Source organism: Manduca sexta, chromosome 21, assembly GCF_014839805.1.
Source record: "Manduca sexta isolate Smith_Timp_Sample1 chromosome 21, JHU_Msex_v1.0, whole genome shotgun sequence".
Taxonomy (NCBI): domain Eukaryota; kingdom Metazoa; phylum Arthropoda; class Insecta; order Lepidoptera; family Sphingidae; genus Manduca; species Manduca sexta.
Genome location: NC_051135.1, coordinates 7,918,771 through 7,946,349, shown reverse-complemented (window position 1 = coordinate 7,946,349; position 27,579 = coordinate 7,918,771). Strand labels below are relative to the sequence as shown.

The 27,579-nt window shown below is 37.4% G+C and overlaps 3 protein-coding genes across 4 annotated transcripts; 2 read left to right on the top strand and 1 right to left on the bottom strand.

The window, feature by feature from the left end:
• Positions 1–11,780: 11,780 nt before the first annotated feature.
• LOC115448120 (D-aspartate oxidase) lies at positions 11,781–15,366 on the bottom strand. Of its 2 annotated transcripts, XM_037441059.1 has the most exons (3): positions 15,093–15,366; positions 14,659–14,746; positions 11,781–12,892 (listed from the first exon to the last, which is right to left on the bottom strand). In XM_037441059.1, the coding sequence occupies exon 3, from the start codon at positions 12,879–12,881 to the stop codon at positions 11,874–11,876; it is 1,008 nt and encodes a 335-aa protein (XP_037296956.1). In that variant the 5' UTR covers positions 12,882–12,892; positions 14,659–14,746; positions 15,093–15,366; the 3' UTR covers positions 11,781–11,873. The 2 variants fall into 2 exon arrangements, with proteins under 2 accessions (XP_037296956.1, XP_030031296.2); XM_030175436.2 differs by lacking the exon at positions 14,659–14,746 and having other exon boundaries at positions 15,093–15,364.
• Positions 15,367–16,693: 1,327 nt separating this feature from the next.
• LOC115448117 (zinc finger protein 423 homolog) lies at positions 16,694–27,579 on the top strand. Its single transcript, XM_037441061.1, has 4 exons — positions 16,694–16,750; positions 16,820–17,050; positions 22,698–22,785; positions 23,490–27,579. The coding sequence occupies exons 1-4, from the start codon at positions 16,732–16,734 to the stop codon at positions 23,644–23,646; spliced, it is 495 nt and encodes a 164-aa protein (XP_037296958.1). The 5' UTR covers positions 16,694–16,731; the 3' UTR covers positions 23,647–27,579.
• On the top strand, positions 17,197–21,277 carry LOC115448115 (protein transport protein sft2). Its single transcript, XM_030175430.2, has 3 exons — positions 17,197–17,507; positions 18,007–18,158; positions 18,464–21,277. Exons 1-3 carry the CDS (start codon positions 17,328–17,330, stop codon positions 18,732–18,734), a joined length of 603 nt encoding a protein of 200 aa, XP_030031290.1. The 5' UTR covers positions 17,197–17,327; the 3' UTR covers positions 18,735–21,277.

Genomic DNA, 27,579 nt, shown 5'->3' with positions numbered 1-27,579 from the left:
ACACACCGCCGGGCTGGATACTCGCAGACGCGGAGACGTCGAACCTGATGTAACGATGGTCCGACAACGTCTCCACGCCCGCAAGGACTCTCCAGCCCCGAACACGACGCGCAACGGCGGGACTCCCAAACGACAGATCGACAATAGACCCGCCGTTGTGCCGCACGCACGTGTCCACCGACCCCTGTTCAGGACGACCAGGCCAATAGAGATCGCCCAGTCCTCCAGGACCTCGCCTCGAACGTCAGTCGCCGGCGAACCCCAAACCACAGATTTGGCGTTGAAGTCACCGGCGACGATCGTGGGGCGAGGTTGACCCTGTTCCACCAGGGACCCCAGCTGAATGAGAAACGTCTCGAATTCAGCTAGGGGTCTGCTGGGGGAAAAATACACCCGACAATCCAAATGTCCCCCAACAGAACCGCCACACATCCCTGGCCCTTCGCTACTTTTTCGAAGGGCGGGAGCCGGCGGCTCCCTGGTGATGATAGCTACCGAACCGCCAATGTCCCCTGCCCAGTTATCACGGGGAGGGACAAAATACGGCTCGGCAACCACGGCCACTTGCACCGACCACTGCGCCATGCTTTGGGACAACAAGTCCTGAGCGCGGGCGCAGTGGTTGATGTTCGCCTGGAGGAACTTTAAGTCCATTACTGGACGACCTCTACTACTTCCATCGCGACCTGCGGTGGGTCTGCCGTCTGTGGCTGGGACACGGCCACAGCGGCAGCAACACTACGTTGCGGGGCGGCGCCGGTTACGGCGAGAGGGGGCAGAACACGCCTTCCCTCCCAGCCGGTGCCCGGCGGGCCTATCCGAAGCCGCGCAGACTGCACAGTTCGGCGCGGCGCTACACTCGCGGGCTTTGTGACCCGCCTGACCGCAGCGATAACAAAGCTCGCTGCGGTCTACTGCGCAGTCACAGCGCTCCCGCACATGCCCGGATTCCAGGCACCGAAAGCACCTCATGGGCCGCGACTCTAGCACGGTCACCCGAGCCGCGGTCCAGCCGATCAGAATTCGGCTCGCCCCCGCACTTTTGGGCAGCCTTTATGGGCATCCGCACCCACACGCTGCCCACCCCGGAGCGATCGGGACGGATTTGACCGACCCTAATGCTCTCGGTGGAACACTCACCGGCCTTAGAGAGGGCCGCTGCGACTGACTCTGGAGTAGCTGTGTAATCCAGCTCCGTCAGTCGCAGTTCAACGGTCTTCGTGGGCCGGGAGATTTTAACGTCCTCCGACCCACTAAAACACTCCCTCAGCCTCGCGGCGAGGGAGTCGGCCCTCTCTTCGGAATTGGCCCCGGGCACCTCGTACATCGGGGCACCCGTGGCCGTAAATTTCGGCCTCAGCCTCGTAATGTCGAGGCCGGTGAGGTCCACCCTGCACTGAGCGTCGGTCAATACGCCCTTGTAAGTGAGCCCTTTCTCCACTGCCGCCGGCGTCAAAGAGATGATGACGGCCGCAGAGCGTGGCGGGCGAAGTCTCGGTTCGGCCCGACGCGACGGTTGCTGCGGGCTTGCAGCCGGCGCCGCACCGGACCTGGGCTTCTTCCGTTTGCCCACCACGACCGTCCACTCTCTGTCCATCGACACTGGTGCCGGCGGCAGCGGACGGGGCTCACGTGGAGCCTGCTGCGGGGGGGGAACGGGCTTCTTCTTCGCCCCCCCGGTCCTCCTCTCCTCGGGCTTTTTAGCCGCCCCATTGGCTCTGCGTGGTGCAGGACCAGCGCTCCTTGCCTGTCCACCAGACGGTCCCGCACCGGATGGGCCAGGGGCCTCAACGCGGGGAGGAGCGCTGGAAGGTCCAGCCACTGGGGTCGGGGTCAGAGGGGCGGGAGCGGGTTTGGCCGCCCTCTTCCCCTTCCCCACGCCCTTGCCCTTACCCGAGGGAGGATGGGAGCTCCCCACTACGTAGCCCCCCTGGATGGGAAGCTCCACAGGGGCACTGCGCACCTCGTGCGCCAGTGGGGGTCTCCGAGCCGGGCCCATAAGCGCCGACTCCACCCTCGCCTGCACCATGGCCTCCATCCGCTCCAGGATGTCCTCCACTGGAGCAGACTTGGAGGCCGTCTCTACATCCTCCAGGCGCCGGCGGAGCGAGGCATTCTCCTCCTGGAGTGTCTTTAAAGACGCCTCCAGGCGGGCACTCTGCTCCCTCCACTTTTTCGCCTCGTGTTCGAGGCGAATTATTGTGGAGGACTCCGGCTGCCCCACATACTTAATGAGGATGTCGGTGACCTCATTTAGGGCTTTTTGTGAAGTCCCTTTGAGGTTCCCCGACTTCCTCACTATCTGCCGCACTACATCTCCGCAGCGCAGTAGATCCTCCCTGGAGATCACGCGGTCCTCGTCGACCTGCATGATCTCCTCGCCAGCCACCGGGGACTTGCGAAATTGCGCCGCCAGATCCTCCTCCATCTGCCTCTTGGCCAGCTGTCGCTTCTGCGCGTCCAGCTCTTTACGGGTCTTTTTAAGGCGCGTAGAAGTCGTAGGCGGACGTCCTCGCCCCCGACTGTCCGTCGTTAAAGCTTTGGGGAGAGGCTCGTCCGTCTCCGAGGACGTCCTCCAAAACTTTTCACCTCGGGCCGACGAGACATTCTCGCTCGACTCCGAGTCTCCGGCGTAATTCTGGCCCACTACGGCCTCAACGGGTTTCCCGCCCACACCTGCTGCTACCTCCTCCGCCTCTCCAGCCGGAACTGGAGTAGGCAACCTCTCCAGCACCACAACCGCCTTCTTTTTTAAAATTGGTTTTTAATAGTTGGATCCATTTTGTTCCCACGAGTATGGGGGAAATAAAAGTCCGCCCAGGCAGTGCCCCCTGTACCTGGGTAAGCCTAGCGTAACCCGCCAAGAGGGTCGGCCTGTACTCTGGCGGGGGTCGCACTCGAGACCGAACTACCCATCGGCCATGCATCCCCTCGCGGTGCGCCGCCGCTTGGGATTCGGGGTAATTTTTTATAGAGGTTTTCTTCCTCGCAGTCCGGGCGGTTAAGCCAAGACCCTCGGTCCGGCAGGAGCGCGAGACATAACCACCGACCTCCATACCGGATTACGATCTGCGACGGAGACAGCGGAAGAGAGAATCCCCCACTGCCTGCTCGGGGCGGGGTAAGCGCACACCGAGCCCGTCGACACCGGACAGAACCGGGAGCCGCCCGAGATGGGCCCACCTCGTCCGAATCGGACGACGGCCGCCGCAAGGGGCGACGACCGCCATCCAACTCCATTGTCAGGATATTGGCCGTCGCGCCGACCAGCTCGATCGACGCGCCGTTGCCCAGGGTGCACCACGAGGAGGTTTCCTGACCTAGCACCCCATACACTTGTGTCAACTAAGCATAGCAATTAAATTTTTTTATGAGTAAGGCTGACAATAAACAGTATTTATATGACTTATTTCGAGTATTCATAAAGCTTGATAGTTTTGATGCAAATTTTGTTATGTTAAGCAAAACTATTATAAACGTAGGCTACAATTTTCAAAATATTAAAAGGAAAACTACGTTGATAGACATAGCTAGAACATATTTGTTTTTTGTCTTCAATTAAACAACAGATTGTAAAAGACTATTAGACTGATTTACTGTTTGACATAATAACTTTAATAACCAATAAAGCTCTTTGTCAATAACATTGACCATAAATTGACACAGTGTTTACTTTCAATATCAACGATTATAACAATGAAAACACCATATTCGGAAAGTCAAATTAGTGCCCACAGTTAAGATCTTGTCTGTGCCAGAACTCTACAACAGTTTACTCAAAGATGATATGATTAGATACTTTACCTATCGATGATTATCGATAGGTAAAGTATCTAATCATATCTGGAGTCTAAAGCCAACACAACACCTCAGTCAAGAGGTTTCAATTTGATATCCGAGGCGTAGACAAGACGCCCTTTCTAGTAGAACATTATACAGGATTGTAATCAGTGGCTGAGTTTTTTTAAATACGAGCCCTACTGCACTTGGTGGAAGTGGAGTGGGGTTCACTATAATGTCGACTCACGAGACATAATTACCCCTTAGCAGTCGACACAATTATTAAGATTCGGATATATGTATGTATGTACACAGGCTGATCCAAGAACGCGACACACTTACATGGGCCACTATGGCGAGTTTTTATCAAAAAGTAATATAAACCCAGCAGAGTTCGTAAGCACATAGTTACATTCAGCACGTGACTTGTGCTTTGTAAATTCGTCACCAGCAAATTATAATGTAAATTTGAACAACTTTAGATCTGGGGAAATCCAATTAGGGAGATTTTAAATGATAATCCAAAAAGATTTCCTAAATATATAATCTTGTATGGTTGTTAACAAATAAAGAATTGCTCTATGTGGCTAATTTAATAAATTTGGCTTGTAACTGTCATATTAAAGTCCTTTCCCGAAGCAAAAGGCCTTCTGGAAATGTATATCTTTCTTGAATAAAAAGTAACTTATGTGTTAATTTAATACACGGTCTTTTGCCAAATTCATTTAACAACGTGCATCATTGTATAATGAACAATAGTATATAACATAAATAGGTAAAAAAAATCGCCTTTAGGGAATATGGCCTTATGAGCCCTCATATAAAAACCTACGTCCATACCAACTCAAATAGTTAGTGTAGGTCGTTATGTGAAACATATGTGTCAGTCCAGAATAGTAATTACGGTTGGAAATTACATTTACTATGAACATTAGCGAATGAGATCGACGTCGGGATCCATCGGACAAGTACTTAGCACAAGGTTTTAGGGTTTTTTGTTCACGCTACACTTACAAGTAGTAATATTATATGCCATTGTGGTTTAACTAAGACAACTTTCAGTAGTAGAAATTCGTACCCAGCAATAGGACAGAACAGGGCAAGTAATATATGTTTTTTAGTTAACTTATTGCGTGAACGTCTCCAAATTGTATTGTGTTTAATTTGCTGCACTTAAAACACTTTTAGATTCAATTATATACATGTTGAGTTTTCCTAACTTGGGCTTACTATATAGCTATAAGTTATAATATTTAAATTATTGTAATCGTAGTGTTAAGTCTGCTGGAAAACATAATAAATAAATTATTACAATAATTTTTTATGTTTACCTGAATGTTAGACATTGAAATAAAACTAATTTATGGATTTTATCGCGGTTTATTATATTATAATCTCCTCCCGACGTTTCGAAGACTGCAGCCTTCGTGATCACGCGGCAGACTGAGGTGTTGGTCATCCGAAAAGTGAAAGTTACAATAACTACCTACAATTTACAATTATACCTTTCTTTTTAATTATAAAGTATTATTATTTATAAAAAATTAGGTGTTAAATGTTCAACAAGTATATACTTGCCTCACATCCTCTGAGTGCTCGAACTAATTGTTTTCACTTTTTATAACATCATGTCGTACGCACGCTGAATATTTTAATACGTGGAGAAAAACAATTTGCTTTGGAAAGCCGGGAGCGTTTAGCTCCCTAGGAGGAATACTAATGAATGTTATAATTTGACGTTTTTATCAAGTTTATAACATCACAATGTATGCTACTTGGGCGAAATCTTAAACATTATGTTGTAATACATAATTTTGTTGGACTTTCAGACATTTACTGTTGCCAAGACCGCAGCTTTGCCGGGTTAGTTTTCTTGTGAAATAAAACGTTTGAATGAATGTTACTTCATACTAATTTATAAATCGAAATGTTAGGAGATATTTGGATTTTCTTCGTAGTACTTAAACGTTAAAAATGTTGAACGGATTCACATAAAAACAAAAAAACAACAGACTACCGCTATTGTATTTAACTCTTTCACAAGCCGTAGACGGTAAAAGATCAAGATTTAACTAATTATAAGCTTTACATTTGGCAGAACACTCATCTTCTACACCTGTTCGTCTCCCACTAATAACTAATAACTAAAAACAATGGCATAGTCACCAATCAACTTCAAGCCGAGCCGAGCGACCATACCGTAACAGATTCATGTATTCAATAATATTAAATTATAATCCACAATGATATTTCAGTAAATCGTAATAAGCCGTGGTAATAAATTAATAATAAAACAATGGCGTATGTATAAATAGTATAAACTACAAACTCTTTATATAATTCCTATCTTCCAAATATATACAGCTCGTTATTTCAAAACATCTATATCAACAAAGCAGCGATAAATCAGATATGTATTGTGGTTTAGTTACATAATATGGTTGATTTTGGCTTCAATACGATCTAAACTAAGCCGGGATATCGCGATACAATTTATTGGTAAACACGACACCGTCTGTATCAAAATAATCGGGTCTTGTATCGTACCACTTAAGCTGGTGTGGGTGTAAATTAGTTTCAAAATTATTACTTCGGGATTTAATAAACAATTTACTTTGTTTATTTAGTAAGTGGAAAATTGTGTCCGCTAAAAAGACTGGCTTGTCGTCTAACCCCCTTATTCATAGACGTTATTTATCTAAAGACGGAGCATTGCTGTGATAACAAGTCTGTTTGTAAAAATGTAAAAACGTTAATTCAAGTTTAAGAGAGACTTTTAGTTATCTTTGCTGGCATAGTGAATTTCATTGGGAGGTAAAATAGCTTAGTCAACACAATATTTTTAACAAAGTTTGTGTTGTATTGCATATTTGTGAACAATACTTGTTTTCAGAACCATAAAATTTTAATTTCCGCTTACCTGAAAATAAACAAAACAAAACGTGAATGCAATCAAAAAATCTTAGTCACTTTCTACAAAATGTTAAACAAAATTATTGACGATTTATATATTATACTCAGTTACCATAGAAACATTATCCTACACCTTAAATAAGAGGATTGTAACGATAATTCAATCTATTTCTCGTCGCGTTTATGTGGTACCCACGCCGCGCCGGCATAATTCTGACGACTATTGAACTCCAGAACTTCTCCTACCTTTCTATGTAATTGAACCCTGACTGCCTCGATGGCGTAGTTGTAATTGTATGACTACCACGCTGAGGTCCTGGGTTCGAATCCCAGGTCGGGCCAAAATAATTACTCCTGCTTACTTAAAATTAAATTAGGCTAGGAAGGAATCAATTAAACCCTATATCAAGCCTAGTATACTCCCCGCAGCAGGATAATCAAAGTGAGAATTCCTAATTAATAAGCTCACTTACACCACAACCCAACTAACCATATGCATTACATAGTCTTCTAGAATTATAATGTGGTGGAGGGTTCAGGGTAGCATATTCATGTCCGCCCGGATAGCGTTTAGCAACTTACCTACAAAAGGTAAAAATCCCGCTATAGAATATAGAAATTAAGGCGATGTTTCATTCTTATGAACGCAATATTCGTGTGTTTCCTTTTTTATACCTATTCCAAATGCAGAGTAGATTACAAGTCTACAAGCCCTATCATTTATAAAAGAACATTGAAAATATTAATAGCACATTATTAGTGGTGCTCACACTAGGCATAACCTTATCATGAGGACCCATAATCATCTTTTGTTACACGACATTCTAAAGCCTATTTCGCTTACCATAATAATCACGTTGCCATGCTCGTAAAAGAACTTAGTAAAAAATCAAACTTACCAGAACCCGTGAAGTCGTCATACTGCCAACTGAAACTGCCATCGTACCAGAGTTACTACACTAGTATCAAGACCACACTCCACATGAGATTACAAGATACGAACTAACTCCCATGTCACATTTAGCACTAAATTAATGACAGGAATACCAAGACCCAGAACGGAAGCGAAGGTAATTTGTCTGAAATGCCAAATTAATCTTGATTTACATAAGACTGAAGTGGATCGCTGACGATGGAAAACGTCGAGAAACCTGCGTACTTGGGTCAGTAATAATAATATCGAATATTTTTGAAGTATATAATTACGCCAACATGGAATAAAAACCTCTTTAGAAGTCCAAATACACCAACTTAACACAAGGTTTTATAAACGAGTCAATAATACTACAATATATACAGATATTATCACGAATACAAGCTAAAGCACTAAGCTAGGTTTTAGTTTTCCTTCTAAGTACTACGATACCTAAACGCGCGCCATTCTAGACAGTATCCCGCGGGAACGCTTTCGCAATTCGCAAGACTTCGATTCAGAGAAGCGGCTCTAAAACTTAACTACCCTCACTGAGTTTATATTTTATGGTGGAAGTACGGATATTTTATATACTTCTTATTATTTTATATACTTTTATAAAATTTCGTCATATTAAATTTTAAAGGCCGAAATATCCATGATTATTAATTATTTTTACGTTTTTCTTTCAACTGCGAGAACTAATCACTAACTAGACGTGAATTTAAATTCTTTACTTGCCAATACTTGTTTAGTTACCCAGATTAAAGCCGAAACAAAATGTATGAAAATGGACCTTGAGGTATCGCTTAATTTAAAATTCGAGCCCGTTCGAGATAAGGAAAGATTTTAAAATGGGAATAAAAACATTTGCTATTAATTATATTAAAAAGGTAGGTATAAAAAAGGTCGTACAAGTTTTTGTACTTTCTTGTTAAAATTCGCGCATCAATCTTTCCGAGCAGAAAAGACAAAGGCGTCTTGATTCATACAGCCATAGTAAAAAAGATGCATGAAAATTGCTCTTACCTTGACACTGTCAGGATACCAGCAGATCCAATAAGATTTTTGGAAACGTTGGACATACCTTAAAATTAATTAATAGTTAGAATTAGCCTTTAACTCAATAATAAAAATGTAATAAAAAAATAATAAATTTGATAATAAAAAAAAGTTTTTTTTTCTTTTTAGGTAATACCTAATACTAAATAAGTAGGTCCATGTACTCTATCCTGCTTTTATTGCAAGCCTCTGCAAGCGCACGTTCACAGCAAAAATACGGTTTACAATATCGGAGAGCATCATTTAAACTCTTCTCATTAAACATGGTTTAAGTTGTCATGTCCCAAAGGAGCCTAAAAGACGTCATTTGTTCTTTATACTTTAAACTAGCTTATGCTCCCAGCTTCGCCCAAGTGTAAGAGTTTTCTGGGATAAAAGTCCTGCTATATATTTTCCCGGAATAGAAAGTAGCCTATAACGTTCCCAGGGTCTTAAAATATCTCCATAACAAATTTCATAAAAATCCGTTCAATAGATTTTGAGAAAATCGATAACATACAGACTGAAAAGTGGACTTTGTTTTATAATATGAATAGGTATTTTCATATGCGGAAAACACAGTCATCTTAGCTTATACAGTCAAGAAAAATCCTCAATATTTTATTATACATAAACTGCGTCACATAGATTTTTTAACTTTTTTTAAACTTCGGCGGTAGTAATTTTCGATTCATTCAAAACAGAGCAGAATTCCAATGTTTGCATATTACTTCTGTTTTTATTGTTACGGTGCAGAACCTTTAGATTAACGTGTAAAGTATGCACTAACTAGACTGTTAAAGTAATAGACGCTTACATTCCACCTTCCCTTCCCTTCTTTTATAACTACTAACCTAAAACTACCCATAAACGCGGAAACTATTAAGACGCAAAGGAAAATAACACAAGACGGCAATATATCACACAAATTGGCCGCTAAATAAACTCATCGGGGCAAGCCGCTATCTCTGTGAAGCAGCTTGCGCAAACTACACCGCGATTTAGGTCGAACTCTACGTTTATGTTTATAAACGCAGCGTTTATTTAAACGCACATTCTAAGCTATTTTAATTACGCCGTTTCCATTCGTATCTAAAAATGGATACGTTTTAAAGTAACAAAAATGGATTATCTACATTTTTATATCACGAGAATATGATATTTAATTTTGTATATTAAGGACAAACAAATGTCCATAAATATTCGTTATCTTTTCAACCGCTAATAAATAAACAAGTTTAAACACTTTAAGGAAGATTTGACAATCATTTTTAATGTAAATTAATTTCGATATTATAGTAAAAATATATAAAGAACCCCCAGTTATGGTCTGTACAACATTTCATTGACCGCATATTGCTAAGTCTAGATTCTCTAATCACTGAGCGGTATACTGTACGTGGATAAAACAGATCCCAAAACACGTAGCGTTTTCTACCTCCCTGGTAAGGCGCCCTTGCAATCTTGACTTTTCGAGGCCAGAAAATTAATGCGCCCGCGAAGCTTTTGATCATGTTTATTACATTCATAAATTTGAGTGTGTAATCTATTTAAATAAGCCATTACGGCAATCAGGTTGCGGTCCCGAAATTAACGGATAGCCTCCACCTTACTTTACCTGAAAATTATTCGCCCATTACCTGGAAATTATTTTAGGAAACTGTTTTTTATAGTTTAGTTAATATTAAAAAGTTGCTTTATACAAATATGCCTACATACTTAGTTTTATAAATATCTTTTTAAAAAAAACTTAAGATTCCTTTGTACTGAAATAAAACTATTTACGAATTTTGTCGCGGTTACTTATATTATTATTTTTTTCCGATATTTCGAAGACTTCTAAGGATTAGAGATATTTATGTCTTCAGATATGATAACGAAGTCGAACGATGACCAACGAAACGAAACGAACTATGATTTGCACAAATTTAAACTCAGCACAAATCAGCACAATTTTTTGCACATGCACTATCTCCTTATATTATGATGGTGCTAAAATTTAATTAAATATATCCGCGTATATTTTTATTACTTTAATAGTGAAATCCGGGAATTGTTAAGATTAGATACTGCGACAAATAATATTAATATACCTAATTGCTGATATTACATAATATATCAGGATAGTCCTAATGATTGTAAATCAATTTAGGGATTATTGTATTATGTCTGAAATCATTTCTGTAGTGGTCTTCATTTGCCGTCTGATAATTTAGGTACTAGTAGCTGAGATGATACCGGATACGAGATCTTATAAGGCGATATTGTATTGTAACCTAATAAGGTTATAGGTACCTGTAAAGATATTGTACATGGAAATATTCTTGAGTACGGGCTATTGTATCAAAATGGGACTGTGAAACAGATAAGGAATTTTTAATTTAGAATAAGTCCATATTCAGGTAAATAAAAAGGGTAGGGTATAATCTAACCCATGAGAGATTTACTAGTTACCACTTCAGAGTTCAACTTAATGCACTCTCGTTGTTTCGAGCAAGTATCTACGCTATAAAAATAACATAAAATAGTTGTTCTTCAGCCTTAGGAAATACACTTAATTTTTTTTTTTTTAAATCATCAATCGAAATGTCGGGAGAAAACTAAAACATCAAAACTGCGATAAAGTCCGCAAAATAGTTTAATTTTAATGTCTAACATTCGCGTTAACATAAGAAATCATTATATGATTAAATCATATTATTTTTTTTTAAATAATATAAAGTAGTTCCGATTATAATTAGCAAATATAGGCTTACAACCTCACAATATAGAGTATTTTTTAATTATAAAAATAATGTCACGTAACATACTTACTTACTTTATACAAAATTGATTATTATAAATGAAACTTGTCTAAAAGTAATTAATACCTATAAAATATCCACAATTGAAACAAAACTTATCTCAAACTTTTTGTTGAAATTTAATAGTGAAATACGAGAAAATCAATATCCAAATTTTCTGCTTTCATAGTAATATTAATTTTGATTCATTGGCCAGATAAAACAAATATTTGTTATTGCTTTTTAATTCGACGTATATATAAAGTTAAACCTAATGTAAATTGAAATTGAAATTTATATGATTGTTAAAATAAAACTATTTTACGGATTTTGTCGCGGTATCCGTGAAATAGTTTTATTTTAATATCTAACATTAGCGTAAACATAAAAAATCATTATATGACTGCGATCTAAAACTGATTTTTTATCCCTTGTGTAACTCATCACATTTTGCTTTTAAAGTTGGTTCTGAGCACCTCAGTGGCGATCTGTACTGCAGTGATGGCGGTACCCGGGGCACACATGACGCCGTAACCTCCATGTCCGTAGCAATGCACCACCTTCACGCCGCCCACCAACTCCGGCTCCACCCGTACCGGCACTCTATGCGGCCGCAGTCCCACTCTATGCCCAATGATTTCCGCATCCTTCAACGATGGCACCAACTCGCAACAACGCTCAAATATGGCCGCCGCGTCGTGTTTACAAACATTCATGTTGTAGCTGTCATACTGCCGCACGCCTCCTAATGTTGCTAAGCCGTTAAAGCCGGGTATGACGTACGTGTCGTAGTCTCCGTATACTGAGTATTTGAGCCACGGCGCCCGCACTTTGATTACTTGGCCACGAATGGCGACTAAATCGGTGTCGTTGCAGAGATATTTCGCGCCCATTCCAGTGCAATTGAAGACTAAATCGTATTCTGTGAGCGAGGCAAGAGAATCTACTTTGCGTTGTATAATTTTCGCGCCGTTTTGTTTAATGATTCCTTCGGTCCATGGAAGGTATTTGTCACATTCTATTTTTAGTGTTTCATAATACGAGCCGTACTTCCAGCCTTCGCCACAGATTTTGAGCTCGTCCTTTTCAACCGGTCGGTACACGGGTACGATGTCTTCGATCAGATGATTTCGCGTTGTGTGGTAATTTTGTTTAGAGAATATGTAAGCACTAAGGCGCATTATCCCGGCTTGAGCCGCCTCGCTGGATTTTACTATATCCTCGAAGAAGTACCAAGAGTCGTCGATCCATTGCTTTGTTATTTGCTTATTCGGTCCAGCAAAGCTTGGACCGGGGCGGAAGATGCCGGCGGCGACACAGCTCGTGGTGTCTTCACCGAAGAGATCAGCTATTAATGTGAGGTTAACATTTCTTAATTCTTGCTGCAGTAATCTAGCGACGGTGTAGCCCACCACTCCACCACCCACGACCGCTATATTCAGATTAGTCATCACGATTTAACCTGCAACATAAAAAGTTAGAGGACATTAATCAATATGTAAATGTTGCCCGGGTCTGTCTAAATATGCTACTTTTTTATATTTTGTCATTTGTAGAGTTAGCAAATTTTGTTTTGCGTTTTGTAATAGAAAGTATGTTAAAATGGTACGGTGTATGGTTATGTCGTATTACTAACATTGTCACTTAAATCGGTGAGATTTTACAATGATTCAGTAAATTTTTGTCAGAAGCCATGCGACGCGATTACCACAAAAGTAAACTGCAGCACCAGGAGGTTTATGGCTCCGTTCGTGCTGCGATAATAAAGTAGATTTACACAAGAATTTCTTCACCGATGCCGGGAATGTTATGGAACATTTTGAGCCCACATTGTTCCAATCTTGCTTCTGTATGAATAAAAAGTAATAGCACAAGTAATCAAGATATGAAAGAAAAAGTCCTAAGACATTCTTCTTATTCAATGAGCTTATATAAATGGTACCTAATAAAGACCATAAACATAAGAATTTAACACGCTATTTTGTTACCGCAATGCGCATGGTGTTAAGAAGCGCAAAATTAATTCTAATTTCCGATTAAATATTGTAATCTAAGTATATTATCCGAACTTATATGGTTAACTAGCTTTTGTTCGCGGTTTCGCCCGCGTGAACAAGTTTTCCGGGATAAAAATCCACTGTATGATAAAAGTCTTGCTACACATTTTCCCGGTACTAATAGGTTCAAACTAAATGTATCACCATGGGGGTTGAATTTATCAGAATCCTATTTAAGCAAACGTCTTCATCATAGTAGCTCCAATCTTTAATTTCAGTCAATCAGTCGAAAATCTAAGAAGATTTATACAAACTTTCATCCCCTATTTTATCCTCTTAGGGGAGGAATTTATCTAAATCCTTTCTTAGGGGATACCTACGTCATAGTAGCTTTATGCATGCAAAGTCTCAGCCTGATCGGTTTAAAATTGACAAAGTTTCATACAAACTTTCATCCCCTATTTTATCCTCTTAGGGGAGGAATTTATCTAAATCCTTTCTTAGGGGATACCTACGTCATAGTAGCTTTATGCATGCAAAGTCTCAGCCTGATCGGTTTAAAATTGACAAAGTTTCATACAAACTTTCATCCCCTATTTTATCTTCTTAGGGGAGGAATTTATCAAAATTCTTTGGGGATGCCTATGTCATAACATCTACCTGCATGCCAAATTTCAGCCCGATCCGTCCAGTGGTTTGGGCTGTGCGTTGATAGATCACTATATCAGTCAGTCACCTTTGAGTTATATATATTTAGATTACAAGGTTGTTACGGATGACACGTAGCAAATGGTCGATGAATGGCGTGAGGTACCTAGCTTGAATTGAATTAATTTGAATATCCGGTAGCGCCAATTTTTTAATCATCTTAATAAAGAACTTCGAATATAGAGTTTGAATGGGTCTGTTGAATTCAATTCCTGCTATAAATCCTGCTATGTAACACAAGAGGCTATAGTGACCTAGGCTTGGTGACTCGAGGACAGTTAAGATCAAAATCTTCTGTGATAGAAAGTTGATAGACGGTCAAAATCTTTAATACCAGTAATGGCAAGGATGAAGATAACTATGGGAAATCTTGTACCTATTACATTTGAAGCCAACGAATCGAGACATGACCGTAGACAGCTCTCAACTCAGCAGATGGGAGGAAGAAAAATTCAAATTTTGATCAAGGGGTTAAGCCGAAATTTCGTATAGGTAGTCCCAATAATTCAACAAAAGTACTTACAATATATAAATGTATTTATTTGTGTTAAACCCAGATGGCATCTGCCATGCCCTGGACCCCTCCTTCCCCGAACTAGGTATGCCTATGACTGGAGATGGAGGCAAATTGTGTGAATTAAACAATATACATCCGTAATATTGTGTAAAAACAAGACGTTATATCTATGTAAAATAAATAAATAAAAATGTATCTTTATAAGATGCTGGATAATGAGAGGAAAGTTACATTAAAATTCCAACAATATGTCACTACTGTGTCATTGTTATATTTTTAGCGAACTGTTTGTACGATGAAAGATTGGCGAAAGATCTAAGTAATAGGATATATAAGTACCATGAATTAATGAATGAAAGATAATCTTAAAAATGTAATTATGAAGTCACAGAAGCCTTAATATAAAACATTGTAATAGTGGAATAATACAATGTACTTACCAAAAATATTGAAATATCAAAACAAACACCGAAGTTGTTTATTCTCTATCAGGCGATCACGCAAATAAATAACCGCAGCTTTAATCACATTGTATAATGTTGCGCCATCATTATTATTTTTTAACATTTCATCACATGACAGATAATGAATACATTATTAAATGGTATGCTTGTAAACATCTGTTTTATCTACATTATATAACAATTGCCAGGGTCGTTTGGAAACTCCGGGCACAAATGGCGCGGTCTCTTTCTGGCGCGTTCGATGCGGTACTAAAACAATTCACAACAATCGTGCATGTCATAAATATTAATAAGAGCTTATGGAATTTAATTAGAATGTTTTTGTACAATACGAATTATAAGATTGCTGTCGCTATGTTTCCCTAGTGCCTTCAGAGTATTTATTCTGGCTAATTCTATATTTCTCTGCAAGTCGTGTGCAATCAAGAATTAAAAAAACAACAACTTATTCCTTTGTTTTGAATAAATTAAAGAAGAGTTAGAAAGTTAAGTTTTTATTTTAAGTTAGTAAGTAAATTCCCAAATGTTAATTAAGTAGGTATTGTTAAAATCATTATTTTTCTTTAAATTCAATTTGACGTATAAAAGTATCTATCTACGAAATTTGTTACTGACACCTTTGTTTTATTACGAGGTCAATAAGGAGGAAAGGACGAAAGAGATTTTTCCGAAAAAACTTTATGAAGTATTTTTTGAGTTTGAATCCTATTTTAGGCATTAAACTAATATATCTAGTAATATATTTCACATCAGGATTCCCGCCCGGCATGCAGCAACCAATCAAAATATGCAAATTGTGTTTAAGTTACTGTCGCCACAATAGGTGCCAACGTTAGAGCGATATAAATCTATGAAGCCGGCGACCGCTGGACAACAGCAACCCACATCCAATGCAATTAAGTAATATAAATCCTTATATGTACGACTCGACAGTCTCTACATGTTTTCTTTTAAAATTGGTAGAGCCACTGTATAGCCTTTTTCTCTACACGAATACCGACGCGCCTGATGAGTAGGTATAGGCGTAGCTAGTAGTAGACTAAGTTGAGCAGTACTAACTCTAGAAACGTCTTTGTACACCCCAAAAAAACGTCTCAAACAAGGCTCAAACTCACATTCACCCGCCAGCTGCCCCTTAGTCAAAATCCTGAGCTACGTTAATGCCGGAGTTGTCATTGTCTTATTGACAGTGTTACTGGCATAGCCAATAAGGACCCTCGGCTACAACGCTTTGGGAAGTTTTTTTACCCGATTGCCTTAAGAGCCCTTCGAAGTCGGCCGTCTTATCCTCTACCCCCTAAAGGCATCACTGCCGATAGGAATCCAATGTGAAGTTCACTTCACATCTATTCCTATCTATTCCTTGAGTGAGACTTCTTGATGGCCGAACAGCTTCTCCATACTCCCATTTATATTTTTTCTCTATAAGGCCTACAGTGCATCCATGATTCGTGTGGTGTGTATTGACATTGGTAAAGGCAAATCAATATAACACGATAAGTACGAGTTGATCTTTTTACAACCTGCTCTACCCGTTAAGATAACGACATCTAGCACAATCGTTCTATCTGGTTATTGCAATTTGCATAGACTGTTTGAACATATTTTAAACTTTATGAAAACCAACTTTCTAGGTATAAAAGGAAAAAGATTTTATGATTTGTTTTATGTAAAAATCTAATAACTTATTATTTTAATTACAGAATCGAGACCACCCCGTAAAAACTACAATCAACTCTCATCGAATGAGAAACTTAATAATAGACAGACAGAAGACATCCACATTGACGAGCCGGAAGCGGAGTCCGATGCGAGCAGCACTGATCTAGATGAACGAGATACACGAGGCGTGTGCCCGCCTTGTGCGCATGACCGATACAATAACAATGTGCGGCGACATGCACACGACGATTTCAGCGATGATACGGATTATGGTGAGATTGTAGTCGTGTATTTTGGTGATTAGATAAGAAATTTTAAAATTTTGAGTTCAAAAAATAAAATAAAAATTGTCTATGCTTGAGTAGCGCGACTAATGTCACCACTGACAGCTATCAATTGACATGTGACACTTGACACCCAATTGTTTAGTTGTCAATTGTCATTTTGATTCTTTTCCGGGACTGAATCATTTTATTGTTTCGCTGTACGAAAATTGTATAATTTCGTTAAAATCACGTGAAACACGAATAAAGTGAAGTGAATACGAAGATGGCGAACCTTAAGTCGGATTTGGATCAATACTTACTACAGAACGAGAGCCGTCGCAGTTATAAGTTTAGTTTACCGTTTTCAACTCCCAGTTTCTTATCGAGAAGTACTGAGGAATCTCCGACCACTAGCAGTACAGGGAGCTGGTTTGAGAATGTGCAGAAGGAATATTTCACGTTGGTAAGTTCGGTTCAACTAGTAATTATAGTGTTCACCGTGAAATTCTAAATAAATAGATAAGGTGACCCAGTTGGCATTGTGTGATTACACTAGGATTTCCCACACTTGGATGACGCTAACTTGTACAAATAAACAGACACTGCGAACATGTTGCTATTTTAATTGTTTATGCTCACTTTAAAATACTTTTTAAACATAATATTCATTCCAAACTTAATATTTACAGTTTAGAATTCCTCTCAGTAGTGTAACAAGTAACAAGTCTAAAATCTAACAAAACATTTGCAATGTATTAACAATAACATGATTGTGATTGTGTTTTGTTCCTTGATCAATAAATACAATTTACAACAAAATGTTAATGTTAATTAAACAATGACAGTTTCATGAGCATGTTTTCAATTACAATGACACAAGAGAATAGATTGTAATTACATTATGAAACGCAAAATATGTGACTATTATTTAGCAAATATTAAATTAAACCTTTAATTTACAGAGTCGGACCCAGCGTTTCATGGGATTTGGCGTCTGTTTGTTCTTTGGCATATTGTGCTTCATTCTATCATTCTTGTACATACCCGTGCTGTTGCTGCAAGCTAGGAAGTTTGCATTACTATTCACATTGGGAAGCTTGTTCTTTATACTGAGGTAAATTTAGATTTAATATATTTTTGTATTTAATCTAATGCTAGTTTAAGTTTTTTTTTCAATTATGTTATTTCATTTTATGTTGCAACCTCTTCAATAACAGTACTATTTATTTTTTTGAGCTTTATATTTTTTTGTTAAGTATTTAATAATATCAGTCAATCTATTACATATTACTACACTTCGATCTTAGCCAAAAGGTCAAGAAGTCTTACATTTGTTATTCACACACTTTAAGAATAAATTATGGATAAAACTAAGGCAGAACAAATTAATCTATATCTAACTTGGTTTATTAATCTCAGCTTCAGTTTCCTGTATGGGCCGTGGGCACATCTCAAATCCATGTTCTCCAAGGAGAGAGCTCTGACCACCTCTCTGTATGGAATCACCCTCATAGCAACACTCTACTGCGCCCTGCATCTTCAGAGCACTCCCTGGACCATTGTATGCGCAGTGTTACAAGTCGTAGCTCTGTTCTGGATGATGATGGGATCTATTCCAGGAGGATCCACTGGAGCTAGATTTTTCGGAAGCATGTTTAAATCGTCTGTGTCAAACACGCTACCTATTTAACACTTATTTAAGTGTGAACACTTTGTGATTATGTATGTGTATTGTGTGGTGGTTCTATTAGATATAAATACTTTAAAGCTCAAACTCTCGTGAGTCTCGACTTTGGTAATGAAGGGAACAAATGTGACAGGAGTATATTTTATGGTTTCAAAAACTGTATGTACAGTGAAACTTTGATATCTACAGTTATTTGTAGGAAAATATCGACTCCTTACCGAGGGCTACCATTACATAAACAAACTCGACTGAATTTCATGAGACCATCCTGAGTATAAATATTTAATAATTTAGCTAACAAATTATGTTCCTTGTTTTTTAAGCAACATTATGGAGTTTGTATGGAAAAAATACTTTATTTTAAAGAAAATTTATAATATTTTATTTAAAGCTTATTAATGGCATACTTAATTGTTTGATTCAATAGAAACTTTACATAAAAAATGTCCTCAGTACATTACTCTTTACTGTAGAAATAATCTCTTTCAAAGCCGCTAGAGTGATAAAAGGGGCAATTAAAATAAACGCTTGGGTTACTTATTTTAATGCAAAAAAATGTATTCATCAACATCCTTATTTATAAGAAAACATAATTGTGGTTTTTATTCATATAACACAATGAATAATGGTACAAAAACAAGTAATAGGAGAAACTTGGTCAAATATTAGATGTCTTTGTCTAGAATAACTATTGACACTTACAGAAAAGAGATGGATGTTATGACAGTTTGTCAGTTTCTACAGAAAGTATAAGTAAAAGTAGTTCTAATTTTATAAAAATATTGCCTAAGCCATTCTCTAACACTATCACTGTAGTCTCTACTGTCACCAGCTGTATTTTATTCAAAATCCTGTGTGTGGTGTGGCCTTTATCCAGTAGTGAATCTGATAGTTTCTTTCAGAAAAAAAAACTAATTCTTTTACTAATTATGAAATAATAATAATAATAGTTGAATCTCAACCCAATAGATTTCATATTCTGATATCAAGTGATGACCCTAATTTTCCTATCACCGCCTTATTCCCAGACAAAATAAAGTGTAAATATTGTAAAAAAAATGGTCTTATTTAATAACTAAAATGTATTACAAATATACATTACACATAATTGTATTTACTGTTAAAACGGTACTACTAATTATAAAGGCGAATGTACAAACACGCTAATTTAATACACATTACCTTAATTGGGAGTTGTTAATTATGTGTATAGATCATTGACGTAATGGTCTATTAACATGAAAAGTAAATATGGGTCAATTCAGTGTAAACGCTTGAGTTCATTCGGCCGGTTAGCGGTCTGAAGATAGCTCATATTCTATTGTCTATATATACCCGAAGTCAAAACCACGCTGCTTGTGACTGACTTCAGACTGGGAATATGAAAGATCACATATTGAATGAATAGGATAGTTGACTACATTTTTTTATTATAAGTTTTATCAAAAATATAAGTCATCTCATATCTAAGCGATTAAGAATTTCCATAATCCACGCAATAATAAATAAGTTATAAAGCTTTGATATTTTGGTGGATGCAATAGCCGTCAAATAACAATAATGGTAAACTATGACGTCACTTGCCATAACGCTGTGCGCGTGAGAAAGAGATAGCCCGATAATGACAATAATTATTCATTGGAAGGATGCACAAATTGGATACTACTGCGTGAGAAAAAATATATACTTGTATTGATTTCTTGCCTTTTTGTTTAATTTGTACTAATGTAGTTTTATATTTATTAACTGAAATTTAAAAAATATATTTTTATAAGCACACCTATTACTTTCATTACATCGACTTGTATAACGAATGATTGAAACATTGTGATAAAGGAGAAATATTATGTAAAATTTAACAACAAAGCTAATTTCAAATAAAATCAAAACCAAATTTTGTGTCTAATCTTATCTTTCTATGAATGAAAATGATTGATTGATTTATGATATCCTAGGCACGATTCTTGGGTCAAACAAAACTATTCGAAATGTAAGTTTATTTGTGTCCGGTAGCCCGCTCCTATACATGGAACGGAAATAGATACCACTTTTGTCAACCCCTTTGGAGGTAAAGGGTGATTATAAACCGTGCATTTAGATTTATGCAATTTCTATATTAGGTTTGTGCGAATATTTACTTTTAATAATATAATTAAAAATACATATTTATTGTTTCTTACTGCCAAATATTAGTTGGCTGTTAAAATATTTAAGATACTCTAGAACTTCTTATTAGGTAAGTACTATTTCTATGCATTTAATCATAAATTTAAAGGAATGCTATCGAAAGGCGAGACCACGGATTTCGGTAACAATAACAACAAATACTCGCACCTTTATAATATGTAAACAATTCTAAATAAGTATATTTTTTGTGATTTCGAGAAGAGTTGTTCGCGAATACGAAGTCCGCGGCCAAGCTAAAAATGCAATGACCTATAGGTTGGGATCCTACATGTATAGAGATAGCGGCATATCAGGTGTATTTAATATAACTATATTTTGTACAGAAACTTGGCGATTATTAAAATATTTCGTTTTAACTATTGTTGATTTTGTATCTGTACCTACCCTATATCCTCAAACATAAATAAAAGTACCTCCCTATTTTTGTTTAATCGGACCCCGCAGTCAACACCGGGGGAAACCCGCGAACGGGATACTGGAATCCCCCGGTTTAGGGACTGCAGGGCCCAGGAGGAAATTTCGGAGGGGATAGCTGGGAAGGAAGTGTGGGGGAAAAAAGGAAACATCTTAGCATGGGAGGAAGATGCCAGGAAATGTTCGCGAACCCTTATAAGCCTCAATGTGAATTTGGCAACCATGGGGTATATACACATAACCGTGTGTCTTGGGCCACGACAGATGTCTCCCTGTGCGTGGGATCGTACGTTCGGTGTAGAGAACGAGTGCACAAGAATTACCTCGGGGGGGATACCTACATATGTTATTAGTAAGCAAGTGCAGACATATTTTTCTGGGCCGTTTGCTTCCGTTCTCTAAACATAAAGTTCAAAAGACATATTGGGAAATGATTACCTGGAATCCTATGCGAGCCAGTGGCTACGCGGACCAACCACTTGTTTTGTTCATGGTTACAAATATATTATTTTTGTGGCAGTCTTCGTGGCACGGCTGGCGATAAAATGTGCTGATCTACCAGGAGTTTGCTGCTTCTAGATAATTTGTTTGTGTTCACTTTGTTACTCTTTAATTAAGTACTATTGGTAAATCTCAACAAATGATACTTTAAAAAGAAAGATTGGATAAGTTATGAATCCAAAAAGTCCAAACTATAAGCATTTATATTTAGATAAAAGCCAAACTGGCTAATTTATAGTCTATCCACTCAGTTGTGTAAACGAGAGTGTAGATTAGATACTTATCTGGTATCCTCTCAGAACGTCCAACGTAATTGGCAATTTGTGCGGTTGATAAATGGGTCCCCAAACATTTAGTCGAACTGTTTCAGTGATAAATGATTTCCTTAATTTTATTCGTGACTTATCAAAGTGTACTCGTTAATCGATTTTTTTTATATGTGTAAGCCTTGATTATTTAACTTACTAAAAAATTATTAGCTATATGGTAGCCGTAGTGCTGTGGAAAACCTTTCACCATACAATGAAATAGGTGAATAATAACAAACGAATGTAGTATGCTTATAATTATTGTGCGGCATACCTCCATACTCTTACATCCATAAATAATCACAAAAATCTATTATTATATGATAACAGGCACTAATTTGTTCATTTGATTTAAATCAGTCTCAAACTTAGCACATAGCAGTTGCATAGCATTGTTGGGTGGAGGAGGTCGGGGGACGAGTGTGACTCTGAATTATTGATTTCTTTTTTTTCTTGAGACAAACACCAACGCTGTTCCTCTTGCACATAGGCTGTTCTTGGACCAGAAGAAATAAGATTTAACTCTATTCACATACTGCCATTATTGTCGTTTCAGATGAAGCTCTGACGTGCAACGTATGTGACCGGTCGTTCCCGTCGCGTCGTCAGCTTGGCGACCACCAGCAGAAGAAACGTCACTTTGGGTAGGTTACGTGAAATAAAAGTATAAAACTGAACTCATCACGCTTTTATCCTCGAAGGGGTAGACAAGGCTGTAACTAAAGCACCCACTTTTCGTCAAGTGTGTTCCGACTTATGTGATAGGGGGCGAGCCTATCTCTATATCTGGGACCAATTCCAGAATCCGGACTGACACTAACCATACGAACCCAATATCATTTTGCCTAACCCGGGATTTGTACCCGGGACCTAAAGCGGTGTCGTAACGCGCAAGCACTTATAACGCGCCACCTAGGCAGTCTAAAAATAAATCTAGAATCAAAGCTATTGGGTAGGTACTTTCTGAAATTTTTGAAACTGTAATTGTGGCGGGTAATAATAAGTAGCATTGACATTGTAATAAAATCATAGGGCTGATCAATCATCAGATAAAAAATATTCGTAATATTAAGTAACACATACCTATGAATTCAAAATATCTTAAAATTCAAAATGTTTAAAAATGTCAGGTTATATTTTATTTCGTGGACACGTAGATAACTTTATGTGACAATTGAATAATAAACCCTTACTCGATAAAATATTCAGATTAGATTTCAGGGTACAATAAAATAGATATATCTCACTGCATTAATTCCAACACCCTCCAGTTAATGTTAGCATTCATAGTGCTTACATTTATAATAACCTACCCTCATTTTTAAAAGAATGTGTTTCTATTACCCAGATGCAGCGCGTGTGACAGCCTATTCCCGTCGCTGATGGCGCTGGAGCACCACAAGGAAGAGTTCCAGCACTGGTCGGACTCGTCGTACTGCTCGCACTCCGAGTCCGACGACAGCGACCTCGACACCTGCCACGAGGACAGGCATCGGCTGCTATAATGCCACCACCTCATTATTGCCGGGGAGAAGCCCACAAAGCTGGGCACTTTTGTCTGAATCTGTGCTGACTTCGTAGAGCTGTTGGAACGAGTCGTATGCGTATAAAAGTGATTCTTTGACCACCTAGATAGACAAACTCATGCCTAGATGGTCAACAAATCTAAAGAAAAAAACCATAAATACACAGCTAACACATTATGATTTAATGTTTAATATTATTGGCTATAATGCATTCTAGATTTATGAATGCATGTAAATACTAATTCACGAATACGCAGACGATTCGTTTCGCTATTTAGCAGTTTATCTATACGCCTAATAATGGTAAAAGATCTGTCATATCTCATATATTTTTGGGAATAATAAATTAATGTAAAAGAATATTGTAATGATAGACTGCTGTAGGTCTATGGCGGTAGGGGTTTGACTGCAGTTGTTTGGAAATCATAAATAAAATACTCGGCTATTCCTAAGTCGAGTAAAACTATAGTTCACATAGGCCATTTGTTAAAAATTTGTAGTTAAAAAACAATATCAACTGCTGAACTCTATTCAAAGGAATTAAATAAATATGCTGAAGGCACTAAAACGGCCTAAATTTCATTTTTATTTATTTATAATGCAAGAACTAACGCATAAAAGAAAAGAATAAAATTTTGAAAATTAATTATATTAATATTGGCTATAAATAAAATAGGTCACTCTAGCCCTTATCCTACTTTAGAAAAATGACGAAGGACTGCAAATAATATGGAATGTAAGGATGTCTATGAATTGAACAGCCACCTAAATAGTTCTTGTAAAAATAATCATAGTGGTGTAGTTATACCTATGTAATGGGTACAAGTTGAGCGCAATGCCAAGAAAGTTAAAGTAGTTAGATAAAATATAAATATACCAAATATGTAGTCAGAATCTCAGAGGTATAAATAATTTAATGTTTATTTATACTTAATTACGTAATTAATAACTATTGATAAGACTTCTAATGTAGGGTTTAAAGTCGCGTATTTTCTTTTATGTCTATACCGCGACGTACACTGGTAAACGAGCATGTGGTACCGAAACATACGCAATTTTAATTGATGAACATAATATTAATATAAGTAATTATATAATATATAATTAGGTATGTAATCAAGAAGTCACCGCACGTCATTGCAATTTTGGCCTATACATTTAAGCGCGACATTCTATAGATGCCCATGTGTTAGAAAATTGTGTAAATATTATGCATTCAGCAATAGATATGACAGATCTAATGCCTAGCTATGTCAAAAGTCATGGGAATAGAAATCTTACTAGCTGAGTCGATTTGCAAATGTATACCTCATCTCATGTTATTGTTTATCGTTCATAAGATGCAAGCTGTAATGATCGTATCTTTGATTTATATAAGTGTAAATAATATTGTGTTTTTTCTGAGAAATCATAGCCTTAATAATGGTAACATTGTAACATTTGGCAGTTCAAATTGTTTAAAAAAATTACTTGTGAAACCTTTCCTCCATTCACGGTAAATATAAAATATACTTGAGAAACCGCTACACTTACATACTTTATTTGCTAATGGAAAAAGAGCCATAAGGCTATGAAAACCAAGATGGCCTAAATGATTTTACTGGAAGTGTTGATTATGCAATCTTATTTATTAACCTGCAAGATTTGTAAACTCTCTCTAAAGTTACTTAGAACAGTACCTACTAAGATTATCCTAATTTTCTAAAAAAAAATGGATACTAATTTATCATGTTCCTTTACTGCGTTGCACAACTTATGTTACCCAGCATAAATGATATCCATGTGGAGCAAAAAAATGGTATCAATAATAACTCGACATAAAAGGTTGACTTTGTAAAATATTGTTAAAATTAGATTAATATAATAAAAATATTTAACAAGAATAAACATTGGCTACCCTAAAACCTCAATAGGTATACCTGAAATCTAGATATTCAAATAAGTACCTATACTTACTAACCAGTTATCAGGAACATTAAGATTCATACAAGTTATGAAATCAATAAATCAGACACTATTATGATTTGATTTTTCACCTTATGATAACACACTTCGAGTTATTTCTGATATCCCTTTACGTCAATACCTCTACAATAATTAGATACGTATGTATGACATGTTATGAGTATAAACAGCCTTGCTACCTTATGGTATATGGAACAAATTTTTTGCACTGATAGCGTTAACTTTAAAACCAAAATAAGTGGCGCCATGAAAACAAGTTTTTATTTTTCCTGATCAGGCTATGAAATCGAACCCCAACGAAGTTGGTAATTTCGTTCATCTTCTCTTGTTTTTTTTTTAGTTCATGCTACAGTGTAAAATGTTAACAGTTGTATATTTTTAATTGGACATTATCATTGATTTTAGCTTGAAATACCATACTATAGTCTTATATTTGATGGCAAATTAAAACAATTTACTGTTTAAAGAAATGAGAAAGAGGGCTTTTCTACGTAATTTGCTTAATTCATTGTTTTTACTTGTCTTCAGTCTAGGGTCAACTTTTGTTAAATTTTTCAAACTGCGAAGTGTAATCTATAATTTTTACTTGCAGACCAAGGAAATAAAATAAACGGCTTACAAAGAAGTAGAAATCATAGCCCTACAAAATGGTTGAAAACTAGTTATAAATAAAAAAAAATTACAACGCAAAAAAATATATAAACGTCAAAATTATCAAGTCGAGTAGCCAATGGTAAAATTTAATTTATATAATATCATTTTTAAATCATAATACATAGTCATAATGAAAGTCGCCTTCAAAAGTAGTTCCTTTATTTTTGCATTTATTGTATTGGAATTGATATTGCTTGCACGACTCTATTATAAACTAAGAACATATCATGTTATACAAAATATCTGTATAAAACGTATCGGAAGTATCGTATTAGTATTGTAATTATGGAAATGTAAAAACGATAACGTAAGATTCATTACGAATACCACCGTTAGTACAACATATGTTATAGACTTGTTTGAGATTTTGTTACTATGTTTGCAACATTATGTATTCAGGATCTGCATTCAAGTCATAGTATACCAGGTGTGTTATAGCTTGGGATTACTTAACAAGGAAAAAAGTTAAGACATATGGTTGAAACTTGAAACCAAAGTGCTCTATGTAACATTTTTAATACATTTTAGTTTTCTATAATTTTTTCTAACTTTTGTTCTTGACTAGTCTATAATAGTCTACGTTGCAATACGTCCCTAGTTTATATAATTTATATGCTATCATTAACATTAAAATTGGGGTTTACAATAACATTCAAAGTACAATGTAGGTTCATATACATGATTATTTTAACCTGATTTTTTCCTTTTTAAAATCATTATTGTATCATAGAGCACATAGTTCCAGGCCAGCCATATTTCGTTTAATTTTATTATCATTACCTAATTATATTTAAAAAAATAATGGCTAAAAGTAAAAAATAAACGGAGTCATAATGAGTAATACGTTACCATGTTTAAATCATTTATTTCATACTTTCATTATACTTAGAAATTTCTAATCGACCTACTTAGAAACCTGCATTTCTAACTTATACCATATCACATTGTAAATACGATTTCTTAGTGATGTATGTCCCGGCAATAATGCATATCAGTGGTAAGCGATTATGACTGATAATTAAGTGTAAATATCGTAGTTTCGTGTCACACGTTTAGGATTTTGAAAGTTCTTAGTGTCATCACAAGACCCTTCCCTGTCGATATATCTTCCGACATAGTATTACTAGATGTAAGCTTCTATGTAACGTTTCTAGTCGTACTATTTTTATAATTAATTGTATGTACTATCACATTGTAATGAACACAGTCTCGTCGCCGTTCGAGGGTCGCGTGTGCGGCTCGGACGGGGGCGCGACCGTCTACGGAGCAAATATTTGTACAAATAAAAATACA

What these genes read in the sequence shown, in the direction of transcription:
- LOC115448120 (XM_037441059.1), bottom strand. Translation starts at nt 12,881, where the DNA reads ATGACTAATCTGAATATAGCGGTCGTGGGTGGTGGAGTGGTGGGCTAC.
- LOC115448117 (XM_037441061.1), top strand. An exon ending in CAGCGATGATACGGATTATG is followed by an intron (nt 17,051 to 22,697) that starts GTGAGATTGTAG and finishes TTGTCGTTTCAG; the next exon opens with ATGAAGCTCTGACGTGCAAC. An exon ending in CAGAAGAAACGTCACTTTGG is followed by an intron (nt 22,786 to 23,489) that starts GTAGGTTACGTG and finishes TCTATTACCCAG; the next exon opens with ATGCAGCGCGTGTGACAGCC.
- LOC115448115 (XM_030175430.2), top strand. Translation starts at nt 17,328, where the DNA reads ATGGCGAACCTTAAGTCGGATTTGGATCAATACTTACTACAGAACGAG. An exon ending in AGAAGGAATATTTCACGTTG is followed by an intron (nt 17,508 to 18,006) that starts GTAAGTTCGGTT and finishes TTTAATTTACAG; the next exon opens with AGTCGGACCCAGCGTTTCAT. An exon ending in AGCTTGTTCTTTATACTGAG is followed by an intron (nt 18,159 to 18,463) that starts GTAAATTTAGAT and finishes TATTAATCTCAG; the next exon opens with CTTCAGTTTCCTGTATGGGC.